Source organism: Sapajus apella, unplaced genomic scaffold, assembly GCF_009761245.1.
Source record: "Sapajus apella isolate SASKATOON/1434 unplaced genomic scaffold, GSC_monkey_1.0 scaffold44, whole genome shotgun sequence".
NCBI classification, from domain to species: Eukaryota; Metazoa; Chordata; class Mammalia; order Primates; family Cebidae; genus Sapajus; species Sapajus apella.
In genome coordinates this window covers 4858619-4873813 of record NW_022436984.1, presented here as the reverse complement: position 1 = coordinate 4873813, position 15195 = coordinate 4858619, and the positions used below count along the sequence as shown (strand labels likewise).

The 15195-nt window shown below is 47.1% G+C and overlaps 1 protein-coding gene across 1 annotated transcript in view; it reads left to right on the top strand.

Annotated features, from left to right (window-relative positions):
• Nucleotides 1–241: 241 nt before the first annotated feature.
• CAPN14 (calpain 14) overlaps nucleotides 242–15195 on the top strand; it is a 29286-nt gene continuing 14332 nt past the window's right edge. Inside the window, exons 1-11 of the mRNA XM_032239221.1 lie at nucleotides 242–958; nucleotides 2923–2992; nucleotides 3795–3913; nucleotides 4049–4185; nucleotides 5325–5499; nucleotides 6433–6498; nucleotides 8657–8742; nucleotides 11498–11572; nucleotides 12924–13087; nucleotides 14152–14315; nucleotides 14833–14841. Coding sequence (XP_032095112.1) covers nucleotides 734–958; nucleotides 2923–2992; nucleotides 3795–3913; nucleotides 4049–4185; nucleotides 5325–5499; nucleotides 6433–6498; nucleotides 8657–8742; nucleotides 11498–11572; nucleotides 12924–13087; nucleotides 14152–14315; nucleotides 14833–14841 — 1290 coding nt within the window. The 5' untranslated portion in view covers nucleotides 242–733. The remainder of the gene's footprint in view (nucleotides 959–2922; nucleotides 2993–3794; nucleotides 3914–4048; nucleotides 4186–5324; nucleotides 5500–6432; nucleotides 6499–8656; nucleotides 8743–11497; nucleotides 11573–12923; nucleotides 13088–14151; nucleotides 14316–14832; nucleotides 14842–15195) is intronic.

Sequence of the window (15195 nt, the reverse complement as noted above, 5' to 3'; positions counted from 1 at the left end):
AGCAGGTGCCTGTAATCCCAGCTACTCGGGAGCTGAGGCAGGAGAATCGCTTGAACCTGGGAGGTGGAGGTTGCTGTGAGCTGAGATTGTGCCCCTACACACTCCAGCCTGGGCAACAGAATGAGACTCTGTCTCAAAAAAGTAAAAATAAAAATAAAATAAAGATAATGTAGAAGGAAGTTTTGTAGAAAAGAATAAGAAGGACATTGAAGCAAGAGGAGTTCTGTGTGTCTGTAGCTAGGAGGCAGGAGTGGGCAGGCCCTGGTGGAGGCCTGAGCAGGCAGCCACTGCTCCCCACTACCTTGGCACGCACAGGACCCTCCAGCTCAGGCGACTGAGCTCCGGCTACCTGCTTCTCTTTCCTGCCTCCCCACTAAGCAGAAGCGACCCCTGTGACATTGGCGCAGTCAGGGACCCGGGACCCAGCCCTGAGGCTTGAGAGACCTCTCCCTTCTGCAGGCTTTTGCCACAGGATCCCTGATCCCCCACCAGGTCCTCATGCACTTGAGCAAGTGCTCAAGGACCCTCACTGTCTGGGACAAAATCGAACCACCTGCTTCTGTCTCTTTCTCACCCGCTGATTTCTCCTCTCCCATTCTCTCCATCCTTCCCCTCCTCTCTGTGGCAGTGGCAAAGCACAAGCAGGTAGTGAGGAAACTGACTGTCCTCTCTCCATTTCAGGTATAGCAGAGACTCCTCGGGAAGACTCACAGGACTGTACCCACTGCCTGCCATGTCTCTGTGGTCACCTTTCCGATGCAGATGGAAGCCGGGTCCAAGGGACTCTAGAGAGGCCTCTCCACAGCTTCCCGATCAGGACTTCGAGGCCCTACTGTCAGAGTGCCTGAGAAATGGCTGCCTCTTTGAAGACACTAGCTTCCCGGCCACCCTGAGCTCCATCGGCAGCAGGTCCTTGCTGCAGAAGCTGCCACCCCGCCTACAGTGGAAGAGGCCCCCGGTGAGGCAGACCCTCCTGCCCCAGGGTTTAGGGCGTTCGGATATATAAGATATATGGGAGGAAAAAAGGGCTTTTTCCTGCTCTCTACTCTCCACTCAACACAACATACTCTTCTAACACCAGATGTGTGGGAGGCTTTCCCCACATGCCAAGAAATTCTCTAGTGGACACCATGTGGGTATTCTGTAATGAAATTTAATTCTGACATTGTCTACCTAGAGACAGTGTCAGATCTCACAGGTTGAGTGCACATCCCACAAGACTGCCTCCACTTCAGATGCCAATCACAAGTCCCAGGTTGTGACCTGTACTTCTCATGACTGGCCATAAATCACGGCTGCCACGATCCTCTCCGTGGGCTTGATTAATTTGCTAGAGAGGCTCACAGGACTCAGGGAAATGCTTCACTTACATTTAATAATTTATTATAAAGGGCATTACAAAGGTTGCAGATGACAGCCAGGTAGAAGAGAAGCATAAGGCAGGGCATGGGGAAGGGGTGTGGAGCTCCTATGCCCTCCTTGGGTATGCCACCTTCCAGGGACCTCCGTGTGTTCAGATATCCAGAGCTCCCTACACCTTGTCCTTTGGGTTCTCATGGAAGATTTATTACCTAGGCGTGATTGATTACACCATTGGCATTTGGTGATCAACTCAACCTTCAGATTCCCCCACCTCCCCAGAGGCCAGGGGGTAGGGCTAAATGTCCCAACTTTCTAATCCTTGCCTTGGTCTTTTCAATGGCCAGACCCTGTCCTGAAGCTATCCAGGGAACACCAGCCACCGGTCGATCATTAGCATACAAAGGACACTCTTATCACTCTAGAGGTTGCTGAGGCTTTAGGAGCTGAATGTCAGAGAACTGAGCAAATGGAGACCAAATATATATTTCACAATATCACACCAGGTCTTACTGTCATTGATCTCGCTAAGAAGGGAACTGGGTACGTTCCCACATTCTCACTTTCCAGATGGAGAAAACCAGGGGTGATTTTGAGAGTGGTGTAAGATGTAGCTCTCCCTCAGCCCTGCCCAGAAATATGCAGAGCAACTAGAGCCAAAAATACATCAAGGTACTGTTTAGCTTCATCTGAGATGGCAAGGCTTCCTGAGTCACAGCCAATACCATCTGCCAGAGAGATACATTTTAACATATCTCCAACCTCCTCCCCCCAAAGCAGGCTCATGAAACATGTAAATTAAGAAGCTATTAATCACTTTACAGAAGTATTCTTCACTTTATAAAATACATCACTTCCTTTAAAAAGCAACTTCTTAATGTGTTCGAATGTAATCCATCTCCCTGAAGCTTGATTTACATACAGGGTTTCAGGAACACGGCTAGCAAACAGCCTGTGTAAGCCTATGCCACAGACACTTTCCTTCACTCTTCCCCACTCAGGCATCACCATTGATACCTTCAGCCCCAGACTTATGAAGTCCCTACTGTGTGTAAAATTATGCAGTGAGCCTCCTACGCTACATGGAAATCCTGGGAACTGCTGACACAGAGACTCTGTTCTATAACTGACTCTTGGGGAGACTGTGTCCACGCAAAGACTGAAGGATTTAAATCTTGCCATGGAGGAGAGGCCACCCCCTTACCACCCCACTCCAGGCTGCATCTCAGCAGGAAAAGCCGAAGAGACCATCATAGTGGTCAGGAATAGGAAGGAGGAATCAGGGAGAAAAAGGAGAAAGAGAAGACCTCTAGGAAAACTGAGAATCCCTCAGTATCTACACAGAGTCCTCCAGGGCTCTGACTTATACGAGCTATGAGAAGGAATGAGAAATACAAAGGACAGAATTGCGTATCCCAGATCTTGTGGGATAGCACTGATTTCACATATATTCTGTATGTGTCCCCCTAAGTCTAGTTTTGGGGTATGGGAAAACATGGTCCTTGTAGCTCCAGGAGCTTTGTTGGTCTAGGTCAGAATGACAGTTCTATTTGTTTCCCCTAGGAGCTGCACAGCAATCCCCAGTTTTATTCTGGCAAGGCTAAAAGGCTGGATCTGTGCCAGGGTATTGTAGGTAAGTTTGCACAGCCCCCAGAGACCACACACCAGGCTGCCTGCTGGCCAGGCCTGGCCAAGACAGAGTGGATGATAAAGAAGAGAATCCAGTGATCACCGCTGGAGAGAGCCCCAGAAATGGTTATTCATTGGCAAACTCTGAACACCACCTGGACAGGCTCTGTTCTTTGCTGTGAAGTTTAGAAAAGCTGGTCCTCTGAGGATGCGTGGGAATGCCATATCCTGCCTAAGTCCTCACATCATCCTCATTACCAGTTGACAGGTCTAAATTTTAAGTTTGGAAAATGCGCTCACTCTATTTAAGCTCCCACAGTGGGGCCTTCTTGAGATAGCAGCCTTTAGCCTCCCAGAACAGGATCAAAGCAGACCTATCCTCAACTCTACTTTTTAAAAATAGTAAATTGGTCGTCAGGGAAGGCCCAAGTCCAGTGATATCCATATCATAGACAGGGAAATGGGGTCCCGAAGGGTTGAGGCTTTCTCAGAAGAACATAAATCAGCTTCAGAGGCAAGATTTGGAAAAGGGGGATGATGTTCAGGTCCAAATTCCTGAGGATAGGGCATTCAGGAATCTAAAAGCTGGTCCAGGACCATAGCTCTGATTTTGGAGTCAAGTTGGATTTCAGCCAGTGCTCCCAGTGCCCCGCTCTGCTGACTCATCATCTGCCTGCCCAGTATATACTTCTCTTCTCCTAAACTAGGCTGCTAGCCCAGAGAGGGTAGCCACTGGGACCAGGCATTTCCTGCAGGTATGAAGTCCTTGATAGATTCATGCAGATGCTGTGTGCTGTCTGACTTAGGAGACTGCTGGTTCTTGGCTGCTTTGCAAGCTCTGAGCTTGCAACAGGACATCCTGAGCCGGGTTGTTCCCCTGAATCAGAGTTTCACTGAGAAGTATGCTGGCATCTTCCAGTTCTGGGTGAGTGTCTTTCCAGGGCCTAAGGATGGAGGAAACCATAGGAAAGAGGGTTTCTGGAGGACCATGTCTTCACCTTCTGGGCTCACCACCATCTGCAGGAGTCCTCATTCACCAGGGGCCACTCTCTCCCTCCAGTTCTGGCACTATGGGAACTGGGTTCCTGTGGTGATCGATGACCGTCTGCCTGTGAATGAGGCTGGACAGCTGGTCTTTGTCTCCTCCACCTACAAGAACTTGTTCTGGGGCGCGCTTCTGGAAAAAGCCTATGCCAAGTAAGAAACCGGCAGAAATATCCCCTTTACATCGCTTCTTTTTCTCTCTCTCAATGTTGAGGGAGCAGAGTGGAGTCAGGTAAAGTTTATGAAATGACATCCTGAGGCATGTCTCAGCGGACACAGAAGTGACAATGTATTCAGAGTCTTTTGTGTATGGGTCACCTCATCAAAGCCTGCATTCAAGAGTTTTGCCTTTCTCTAATGGATGGAATTAAGGAGAATCGAAACTCTGAGTGTATATTCTCTCCTTTGCTCCTGGGGTGGAAGGAAGAAGTAGCAACATACACCCAAAGAATACCTAAGCAAAGGCTTCACTGCTCATTCGGACAATCTAATCTACAGTTTAAATGCCCCTTCCTTTGTTTTGAATGAAACTTTCTCAGCCTTGCTAATCACTGCTGTCCCCAGCAGCTGAGAGGCCTGGATGAAGGAGCAGCAGCAGGGGATCCACCTGCTTGGGTCCCTGTGGGGTGGTCTGAACCTGAACATCAGGGACCGGATTGTGGGCGCAGCTTCAATGATACAGCCACAATATGAAAATTCAAGAGTTTTTCATACCTACAGACCCTAGAGGGTACTGGCATGTATGGAGGGCGCACACACACACACACACTCACACACACACACATGCACAAACACACACATATACACACTTGCACACACACGCACACTTGCACATGGAGGTCAGGGAGCCCAGGCAGAAAGAGAGAAAACAGACCCGTAGTGGACCCATAACTTTTCTTGAGCCCAGGGTGTTGTCCTAATGGGTTTCCCTCAAGCAGATTTAACTGATGGATTCAAAGCAAGCAGACCCTAGTTCTAGGAGATCTTGCTGTGATTGACAGGCAGTCACTTTAAGATCTCAGACAAACATCTGAATTGTCCATTTAAAGGAAGTGGTGGGAAAGAGAGGCTCCCAGTCTTCTAGGCAGGAGAGATGCCTCTAAGTTTTACCTATGACCACCAGACGGAGCCATTCAGGATGGGCGTGGGATTGGAAACTGTGTCAGCATTGCCTGCACCCTGCTTTTGGTATGAGAATATTAAACTCCTATTTAAAAGTGGATGCCAAGGCCACATAAAATTATAAACACTCACTATACTCTTCCTCTCATGTTTATTTCTTCCCTGGGCAGGCTCTCTGGTTCCTATGAAGACTTGCAGTTTGGACAGGTGTCTGAAGCCCTTGTAGACTTCACTGGAGGGGTGACAATGACCATCAACCTGGCAGAAGCCCATGGCAACCTCTGGGACCTACTCACCAAAGCCACCTACCACAGAACCCTCATTGGCTGCCAGACCCACTCAGGGGTGAGACTGGGCTGGCATTGGCAGAAAAACCTCTTCTGCACCCATGCTCTCCATCTACCATCACTGCTGTCCCTGGGTGTGGGCTCACGACGTCCACCCAGCTCCTATTGCTGAGGTCCTGGTGCTCAAACCAGAGCAGCAAGGCTGGGTGTGGTGGCTCACACCTGTAATCCCAGCACTTTGGGAGGCCGAGGCAGGCAAATCACTTGAGACCAGGAATTTGAGACCAGCCTGGCCAATATGGTGAAACCCTGTCTCTACTAAAAATACAAAAATTAGCTGGGCATACTGGTGGTCACCTGTAATCCCAGCTCTTTGGGAAGCTGAGGTAGGAGAATCACTAAAACCTGGGAGGCGGAGGTTGCAATGAGCCAAGATTGTACCATTGCACTCTAGCCTGGGCAACAAGAATGAGAGTGTTTAAAACACACACACACACACACATACACAAAACAAAAAAAATACAGAGTAGCAGTACTGAGGCATTAGGGCAGGCAAGGCAGTCGGAAAAAGAAGACGATGCGCAGAGCAGGAAGCTAACAATTATTAAATGCCAGCTACACGCAAGGCACTTTCTCCATCCTATTTGATAACAGCCAAAACCATGGAACATGGGTAGGAAGCCCTCAGGTCAGCCCTTCCTTCACTGATGGCCAAGCATGTCACCTCACACATTGATCACGCAACTCTAAATGGAGATTGTCGTCTGTAAAATGGAGGGTATGACATGACCACTGCAGAATGGATCACTTATTGAGAGGGTGGAATTAGACTATGGATACCAAAAAGCTTTGAAAACTGCAGTGTCCGTACCATGATTCTCTCCCACATTTCTCTCCATAAACCCCTGCTCCAGCCAAGCAGCCCTCCCATGACTCAAAGAATAAGCCGCAGATAGCAGAAGACTGATCAGGACCTCTCTTGTCTCTGCAGAAGGAGAAGGTTCTGGAGAACGGGCTGGTGGATGGCCATGCATATACTCTCACAGGAATCAGGAAGGTGGGTTGAGGTCAGCCCCTTGGTTTCCCTCTCAGCCTTGCCCTTCCCTCTCTGGGCCCTAGCTCATCTTGGTAGATTTAGTTTCTGCACCCCCTGGGGAGTGGGTAAAGTCTTTGGTGGGTCCCTGTGCCTCTGCACCTATTTCCTGGGGTAAAGTGGTGGGTCCAGCCTTTGCCACTGCCAATGCACCATCCCAACCTCATCCCCTGGGGCAGCCCTCAGCCAACCATCCTCCCACCTGCTGTATCTCACAACCCTTCCTTGAACTTTACTTCACTCTGGGCTGCCAAGAACAACCATTTTATCTGGTTCTTCCCTCCCAAATTTCTACTCTCTCACACACTTCTTTATGTCAGTCTCCATATGACAGTTTCCATTACTATCCATCTTTTGAGTTCTACTAGGCATTTAGAGCAAGATACACCAGACAGGACCTGCCTACAAAGGGCTGACAGTCAGGTATGGTCACAAACCATATCTGAAAATGAGGAGGAAGCAAAGTTGAAACAGAAAGGAAAGCATAGATAAAAGGCTTTAGGAATTCATGGGTGGGAGAAAAGACCTCCACTGAGTTGGGTTAGGGAGAAGTCAGAAAAGTCTTTTAACAGCGGAGGTGACATTTAGTTGGCCCCTGAAACGGGTGGATTTGTGCAGGGTGAGAAGAGCATTCTGGTGGAGGGAGCAGTGTAAGTAAAGCATAGAGATAAGAAGTCAGCAGGTTTAAGTTAAAGAACCTCTGATATTCTCAAGAGAGCCCGACTCCTCCCAAGTCCTCCAATTTTCTTTAACTCTGTTTCACATTTCTTGGACTCAATTCACACTTAACGTCTTCCTTCTAGATCTCCAATAACTATGTTGGCGTGTGTGCCTAGAGCTTTTAATTGGTTTCCATATCTATTAACAAAATTTACATAGCACTTACTATGTGCTAAATACTGTTTTAACTGCCTTACACATGTGGACTCATTTCATCCTCACAGCACTGTCCTGAATAGGCTGTGAACTCCAAATATCTGAGACAGGTCTCAGTTAATGTAGAGAGCTTATTTAGCAAAGGTTGAGATGTGCACCTGGGACTCAGCCTCAGGAGGTCCTGACCATATGTGCCCAAGGTGGTTGGAGCACAGCTTGGTTATATGCATTGTAGGAGACATGAGACATCAATCAACATATGTAAGATGAACATTTGATTTCCTCTGGAAAGGCAAGACAACTCGAAGCAGGGAGGGGGATTCCAGGTCACAGGTAGATAAGAGACACGTGGTTGCATTCTTTTGAGTTTCTGATTAGCCTCTCCAAAAGAGGCAATCACATACGGATTTATCTCAGTGAGCAGAGGGGTGCCTTTGAATAGAATGAGAGGCAGGTTTGCCCTAAGCAGTTCCCAGCTTGACTTTTCCCTTTAGATTAGTGATTGGTGGTGGTGGTGGTGGGGGGTGTTCCAAGATTTACTTTCTTTTCACAAGGTCTATGGGTTTCCTAGGGTTGGCACAACAAATTACCATAAACTGGTGGTGCTAGGGGGTGCTTAAAAACAACAGAAATTAATTTTCTCAGTTCCGAAGGCCTGAAATCTGAAATCAAGCTGTGGGTGGGCATGCTCCCTCTGAAGGCTCTAGGGAAGAGTCCCTGCTTGCCTCCTCCACCTTTTGGTGGCTCCAGGTGTTCCTTGGCTTGGGCTACATATCTCAGTCTCTGCCTTCGTCTACACGTGGCCTTCTCTGTGTCTTCTCCCCTTCTCTTCTGACACTTGTCTTTGAATTTAGAGCCCATGATAATCCATAATTATCTCATCTCCAAGTCCTTAATTTAATTACATTTGCAAAGATCCTTTTTCCAAATAGGGTCGTGTTCACAGGTTCAGAGTGTATGTATCCCCTTTGGGGAGGGTCACAGGTATGATTATATCCACTGCCATACGTATGACTATAGACCTTATTCCACAGATCAGGAAACGGAGACACAGAGAGGTTAGGCAATTTGCCCTAGGTCTCACAGCTTGTAAGTACAAGAAGCAGAGCCACTTTCTCCTTTATCAGCTCTCTCTGGACCTGTGATTTTCCATTGCAAGTGCTCAGCTGCAGGCCCGAGTCTCACTCAGATCTCTGGAATGCTTGCACTCAGCCCAGCCACCTAAACTGCCTCTCGTTTTATGCAGGTGACCTGCAAACATAGACCTGAGTATCTAGTCAAGCTACGGAACCCCTGGGGAAAAGTGGAATGGAAAGGAGACTGGAGTGACAGGTGAACTTTGGGGACATCTTGGAGGGGCGAGAATGGGTAGGTGTAGGCAAAGGAGGCTGCCATTTGCACACAAATTCAAATATGTGCTTCCTTTGGTCTTAGGCTGGATCAGGAAGCTTTCAGACTGGGATGCTCAATCCCTCACATTTATATGATGCTTTATGGTATATAGACTGCTTTCTCTTTCATTATAATAATTAAAGCTAATGTTTATTTGCGGGCTTGCCAGCACTGTGCTAAACCCTTTGAATTTTTATTATCTCATTTAATCCCCCAAACAACGCTATTACCAAGTATATAGTTTTACCCCCATTTTACTAATGGAGAAACTTAGATTAATTGAATTGCCTAAGGTCATACAGTGTGATTCAACCAAGGTCTTTGGTGCCTGAGTCCGGTGTCTTTCCCTGGCATGGTTCAGTAAACTCCTGGGTTTGCTGAGTCAAAGTAGACACATTTGGATTGGACTCTACACTCTGACTACATAGAGTAGCCTCTGGGCATTCTGATTCGATGCCGGCATTTAGGTTGTTTCTGCTTAATGGTAGCCCTAAAGAAATGTGGGTTTTGCAGGCTAGGCACTGGCTGCAGGGCACAGGTAGAAAGGGGGGTCAAGTCCTAAAGTCCTTCCTTCTGTCATTATGAAGATTTATAGTACTTAATCCTGTACATGTCTTTTGAGTGTACAAGCATGTCCATATACACATTATCACATAATCATTTTTATAGTGAAAAAAGTGAAGGCTTAGACAAACAAGTTGAATTTTCCTCCTGATGGAATGTGCTACATTATATTTGTTACACATTAGCAAACAGAGTTGTTAGAGGAGCTGGGTCTATGTGGGAAAACGTCATCCCAAGAAATACATAAATTTTAAAGTGTTACAGAAATCTAGCATCATGTTGCTGGTGGCGGTTTCTTTCACAGGGGAACAAGCACTAACATTAGAGATAGATGATGGGTAAAATTACACTGTTGTTACTTCTTAGCTGTGTGATCTTAGTTTAGGCAAGCTTCTTAATTTATTGGATCCAGAGGTATAGTGAATATTAAAATGGTGAGCTTTTATTTTACAGTGTTCAATCTGCTGTTAATCCCATTCAGTATATTTTTCATTTTAAATATTATATTTTCAATTCTAGAAATTCCACTTGAGATTATCTTCCATTTCCCCCTCATTATGTCCATGTTTCTCTTTACATCTTTGAGAATATGGGGCATTTTTATAACAGCTGTTTTAATGTCCTTATCTGCTAATTCCACCATCTCTCTCATGTCTATGTCAGTTTCTATGGACTGTTTTTTTATTCCTGGTCACGGATCATATTTTCTGCTTCCTCATATGGCTAATAACTTCTTATTGCATGCTGGACATTGTAAATATTAGTTTCAGAGTGCTGAATTTTATTGTATTTCTTTAAAGAGTGTCGGACCTTTTTTAAAGTAAGTAGTTACATTGCTTAGGGATTTTGATACTTTGAAGATTTTTAAGCACTTTTAGGGAGTCAAGACAAACTTTATATCAGGGATAATTTGATTCTACTACTAAATTGTAAACCCTCTGGGATCTCTAGTAAAGATTCCATATATTCAACAAAGTCTTTTGGCTGGGCACAGCGGCTCACAACTGTAATCCCAGCACTTTGGGAGGCAGAGGAGGGCAGATCATTTGAGGTCAGGAGTTCAAGACCAGCCTGACCAACATAGTGCAACCGCATCTGTGCCAATAATACAGAAATTAGCCAGATGTGGCGGCATATGCCTGTAATCCCAACTGTTTGGGAGGCTGAGGCAGGAGAATTGCTTGAACCTGGGAGGCAGAGGTTGCAGTGAGCTGGGATCACACCACTGTACTCTAGCCTACATGGCAGAGTTAGACTCTGTCTCAAAAATAAGTAAATAAATAAATAAAGTCTTTTAACTCTGTCTAGTGGGAATGCATGAGATTCCCAGCACTGTGTCCCGCTTACAGTCCAGTCTTGGGGAGTTTCACTTTAAGAAAGCACAGACTAAATCTCAGCCAAAGATGCAAGGGAGCCCCTCTGAAGTTCCTGGAACTCTTTTTTTATGAGCCCCCTCCTCTCAGGTGCTTTGCCCAGCAAATTCTGGTTGTCTTCATCTCCCCGAATTCCAGATTCTGTCTCCTTCACTCAGCCAGACCTGTATGTTCTTTTTTGAGTCCCTTTCCCTGTAGCAGTGACCAGGAAATTACCTTCAGGAAGAAAGCCTAGGTGATGCGAGGGCTCACTTCATTTGTTTCCAACCTCCTGGGATCACAGACCCATGTTGCCTGCTGTCCAGTATCTGAAAACAGCTTCTTCTGTTTTTGTCACATTTTTACTTCTTGATGGTAGAAGGCTGTCAGGACAGTCTTACTCCTTCATGGCCAGTAGTAGAAGCTCAAATCATGGCCTTTGAAAAGATGCAGGTTCAAATGTTAGCTCTGACATTTAATAGATGTATGACTTCAGCAAGTGACTCAATCTCTCTTAACTCAGTTATCTAACCTCTAAAATGAGAACAACGACGTTGTTGTTAGCCTTGAATGAAATAATGTATGTCAAGAACCTAGCCCAGTGCTTAGCTTATAGTGAGCTATCAATGAAAGCTACATGCTACTGTGTAATATAGAATGGGAAATTCAGTTGTCTGAAGTAGCATGAAAATAATAATGAATAATGACACTACAGAGCCTTTACTAAAGAGTTTCTAGCATGCCCCCCACAAGCTTTTCATTCCCTTTTCTATTTTCAGTTCAAGTAAATGGGAGCTGCTGAGCCCCAAGGAGAAGATTCTGCTTCTGAGGAAAGACAATGATGGAGAATTCTGGTATTGGACTTGGGGACTTAGACAAATATCCTGGCCTACATTTGAAAACCCATCCAGCAGACGTTTATTGGATGGGTGCCAGGAACCTCATGTACAGAGATCAATAAGGCACCATCCCATTAGGCACTCACGGTCTAGCAGGACAAACAGCCCCTATAAATATATGGTCGGTCTCTGTGATGAGAGTAGAGGCCACTAGCGTGGAGCTCAGGGAGGGCTCCGCCAGGCTGTTTCCTCCTCTCTGGCTTCCCCTCTGCTCTCTTGCTCAATATATTCAAAAAAGGTTTTGCCTTTTTTGTCCTGAAAAGGCCTTGAGGTAGGAAGAGACTGGAAAGTCTTGCCATAGGGTAGGCCCCACCGACCAGGGCCCACCAGAGCAGAGTAACACTTCCACTCCGGAGCTACTCACCTCATTTTTAAAAATCGTACTCTAAGTTCTGGGGTACATGTGCAGAACATGCAGGTTTGTTACGTAGGTATACACATGCCATGGTGGTTGGCTGCATCCATCACCCTGTCATCTACATTAGGTATTTTTCCTAATGCTATACCTCCCCCATACCCCCACTCCCTGGCAGGCCCTGGAATGTGATGTTCCCCTCCCTGTGTCCATGTGTTCCCATTGTTCAACTCTCACTTATGAGTGAGAACATGCAGTCACCTCATTTTTTGAAAGGCCATCAAGACATTCTGAGCTGATGCTGCTTCTAGGGTTTGACAGGGGCCCCAGTCTGTTCCCCTTGGCTTTTGTTTGCCACTGTTACTGTTAATGTCAACCCTTGTTCCAAGGACTCCTCCCATTAACCATCCAGTTCAGCCTGCTGCAGCCCTCTCCCTTTGGAAGCTCTTTCACTGAACCGAAGCCCTGCAAATTCCTGTTTTTTCCACTTTTTGGTTAAGTAAACTGAGCCAGTTTAAACAGAATGTCACAGGCCATGAGTTGGCAAGTAGGGGCAAATATCTTCATTAATTAATGATTAAGAACTGATATGCAATTCTTACTGAACGTTTACAGATAAAACAAATGACTAGTTAGCTATGCACTAATTCAGCTGCTGTCACCATGATTCCAGAAACAGGAACATCTCCCCCCATCAGCCATGTGGCCAGCTGCTTCCAGCCAGAGGGTGGGGCTTCTCAGCAGCTCCAGCTCCCCACAATGGACCCTCACAGGGATCTAGCCAGCCCCAGCTCATGTACTGATGGCCACCTCAGCTCTGCACAAGAGCTGGTGTCTTTGTCCATGAGAGGGCTGAGATGCCCACTGCTTTGTCTCACCCTCCCCATCGGTCCTGATGACTAGGCATTATCTGGTCCATCTCTTTGTGCTGTTCCTTTTTCCTCTCCACAGGATGACACTGCAGGACTTTAAAGAACATTTTGTGCTCCTGGTCATCTGTAAACTGACCCCAGGCCTGTTGACCCAGGAGGCGGCCCGGAAGTGGACGTACACCATGCGGGAGGGGAGATGGGAGAAGGGGAGCACAGCTGGTGGCCGGAGGCAGTTGCTGCAGGGTGAGTGCATGCGCAGGAGCAGGGCTCTTGGGGTGACGTTGTGAGCGGGGGTATGAGAGTGACTGCACCCACATGGGAGTGCAGCACGAATTCTGCATTAGCCAAGGGGAAAGGAGGCTTGGCTTGTCTCACTATGTGCTGGGGCCCTGGGCTATGACCACAGGGAGGACGGGGCCCCTGTGGTACCAATGTACACCATAACAGAGTCCTGTCAGTCAAGCCGTCAGCCTGTGGGGCTGTATCTTCCCAGAGGGTTGCCCTGTCCTAGTGACCACCGGGGGTCATAGGCACACAGGCATGGGAAAAGCAGGATCAAGGGAGAATCTTTCTTTAGTTTTAGAGAAGGCCACTGAAAACACTGAGGTAACCACCCATTAACTGGGCAGGATTGAAATGGAAATTGCATCAGGTCCTGCCCACCTGGAGCTTGGGAGGAACACAAACCCTGGGCTTCCCAGGCTCGCTAGGCAGGGGAGACAAACTTGTCTGAACTCGCAAGATGGGACAGATTTGGTGGCTGTGTCCCTTCCTCCACTTTGGAGATAGTGAGCCATCCCCTTTGAAGGCAAGGCCTGTGGGGTATGACCCCGATGGGCCAGGGTGGCCTTAGCTCTGGAGTCCCCCTTTTGACAGTATTTCCCCCAAAGTCTGAAGCCGAACTTAAGCTAAGGTTTTTGCCTCCAGTAAATGCAAAGGTCCCTAAGATCATGGTCACCTCCCCTGAGAGTTAAGACAGTTGTTTATTCACGTAGCACATGCTTACGGAGTAAATAAAATACATATCCTGATGATGTATTTTATACCTGGGCCAGGCACTGAGCGAGACAAAGAGGTTGCAGTGGTGGGAACAACTCCAGTTCAGTGTGTCTAGAGAAGCCTACAGGTGGAAGAGCAAGGAGGGAGGGCATACAGCCAAGGTTGAAGGGACCCCGACTCTGTCCTGATGGGACTCAGGGTGTCAATCCTGGCAGAGCTGTCCTCAGACTGTTCACCTCTTAGTAGTTTGGTGAGCAGGATGCTTGGGGATACAGGATCCATTCTCACCTTGCTGTGTTCTGCCCCAGACACATTTTGGAAGAACCCACAGTTCCTGCTGTCTGTCTGGAGGCCCGAAGAGGGCAGGAGATCCCTGAGGCCCTGCAGCGTGCTGGTGTCCCTGCTCCAGAAGCCCAGGCACAGGCACCGCAACCAGAAGCCTTACCTCGCCATCGGCTTCTACCTCTATAGGGTAGGTGGACCTCTGAACCACAGGGCATGTGACCAAGCATGGGGTTGCCAGCAGTGACCATGTCTTCCTGGTCCTTGTCCTCTTTACCATCTGTCTCTGTTCACAGACCTGGGTTTTCAAAGACAGGCGCTATCTTTTAGGAACATGTGATTTAGAATGAGTCACCTTCTTGCACTAGGCCATCAGTTTCTTCATCTGTAAAATGGGGACAATGATATTTAGGCAAAAGCTGGAATAAAAGAGGATTCTGTGGTAGTGCTTGTCATTGTGCCTGGTAGTTAGTACAATCAATACTGGCTTCCTTTTCCTCTCCCCAGAAGCCAAGCATTCTTTCCCTTCCGCTTTTCCAGAATTTCTGATGATGGATTAAAATGTCACTGATAGAACTGCAGGTCTTGTGGGAGGGGACAGGGCTTCTGGGTGGAGCCTTGCATATCAGCTTCTCTTCAGGTTTTAGCCTATGAAAGAGCCAGATTCCCTGCCTAATGAGATCTCTCTCTCTTTTTTTTTTTTCCAGATGAACATGGTGAGTTCTGCCCTTAACCAGGTGGCCCTAGTTTGGGGTGATATCACATGTGGCCAAGCCTCCATGGGCTTCAGTTAGACTGCAGCAGGCTTATACTGCGTAAGAAGCTATGATAATGTCTGATGATGAGAATGTCTGCCAACTTCCTGTGCCTATGTGAAAGTAAAGCGCATCTGCTAATCTTTTTATTCAAAGACCCCCAAAAGATCCTCATGCATCTATAGGGAGGTCTCAGAGCCTAGCATGAAACCAATAAATTGTAAAATTTATTAAATTCCTACACGAATACCTAGGGCTAATATTGAAGGCCATCACAGCATAGGAAAGACGATCAATTACAATCTTGACTGGGTC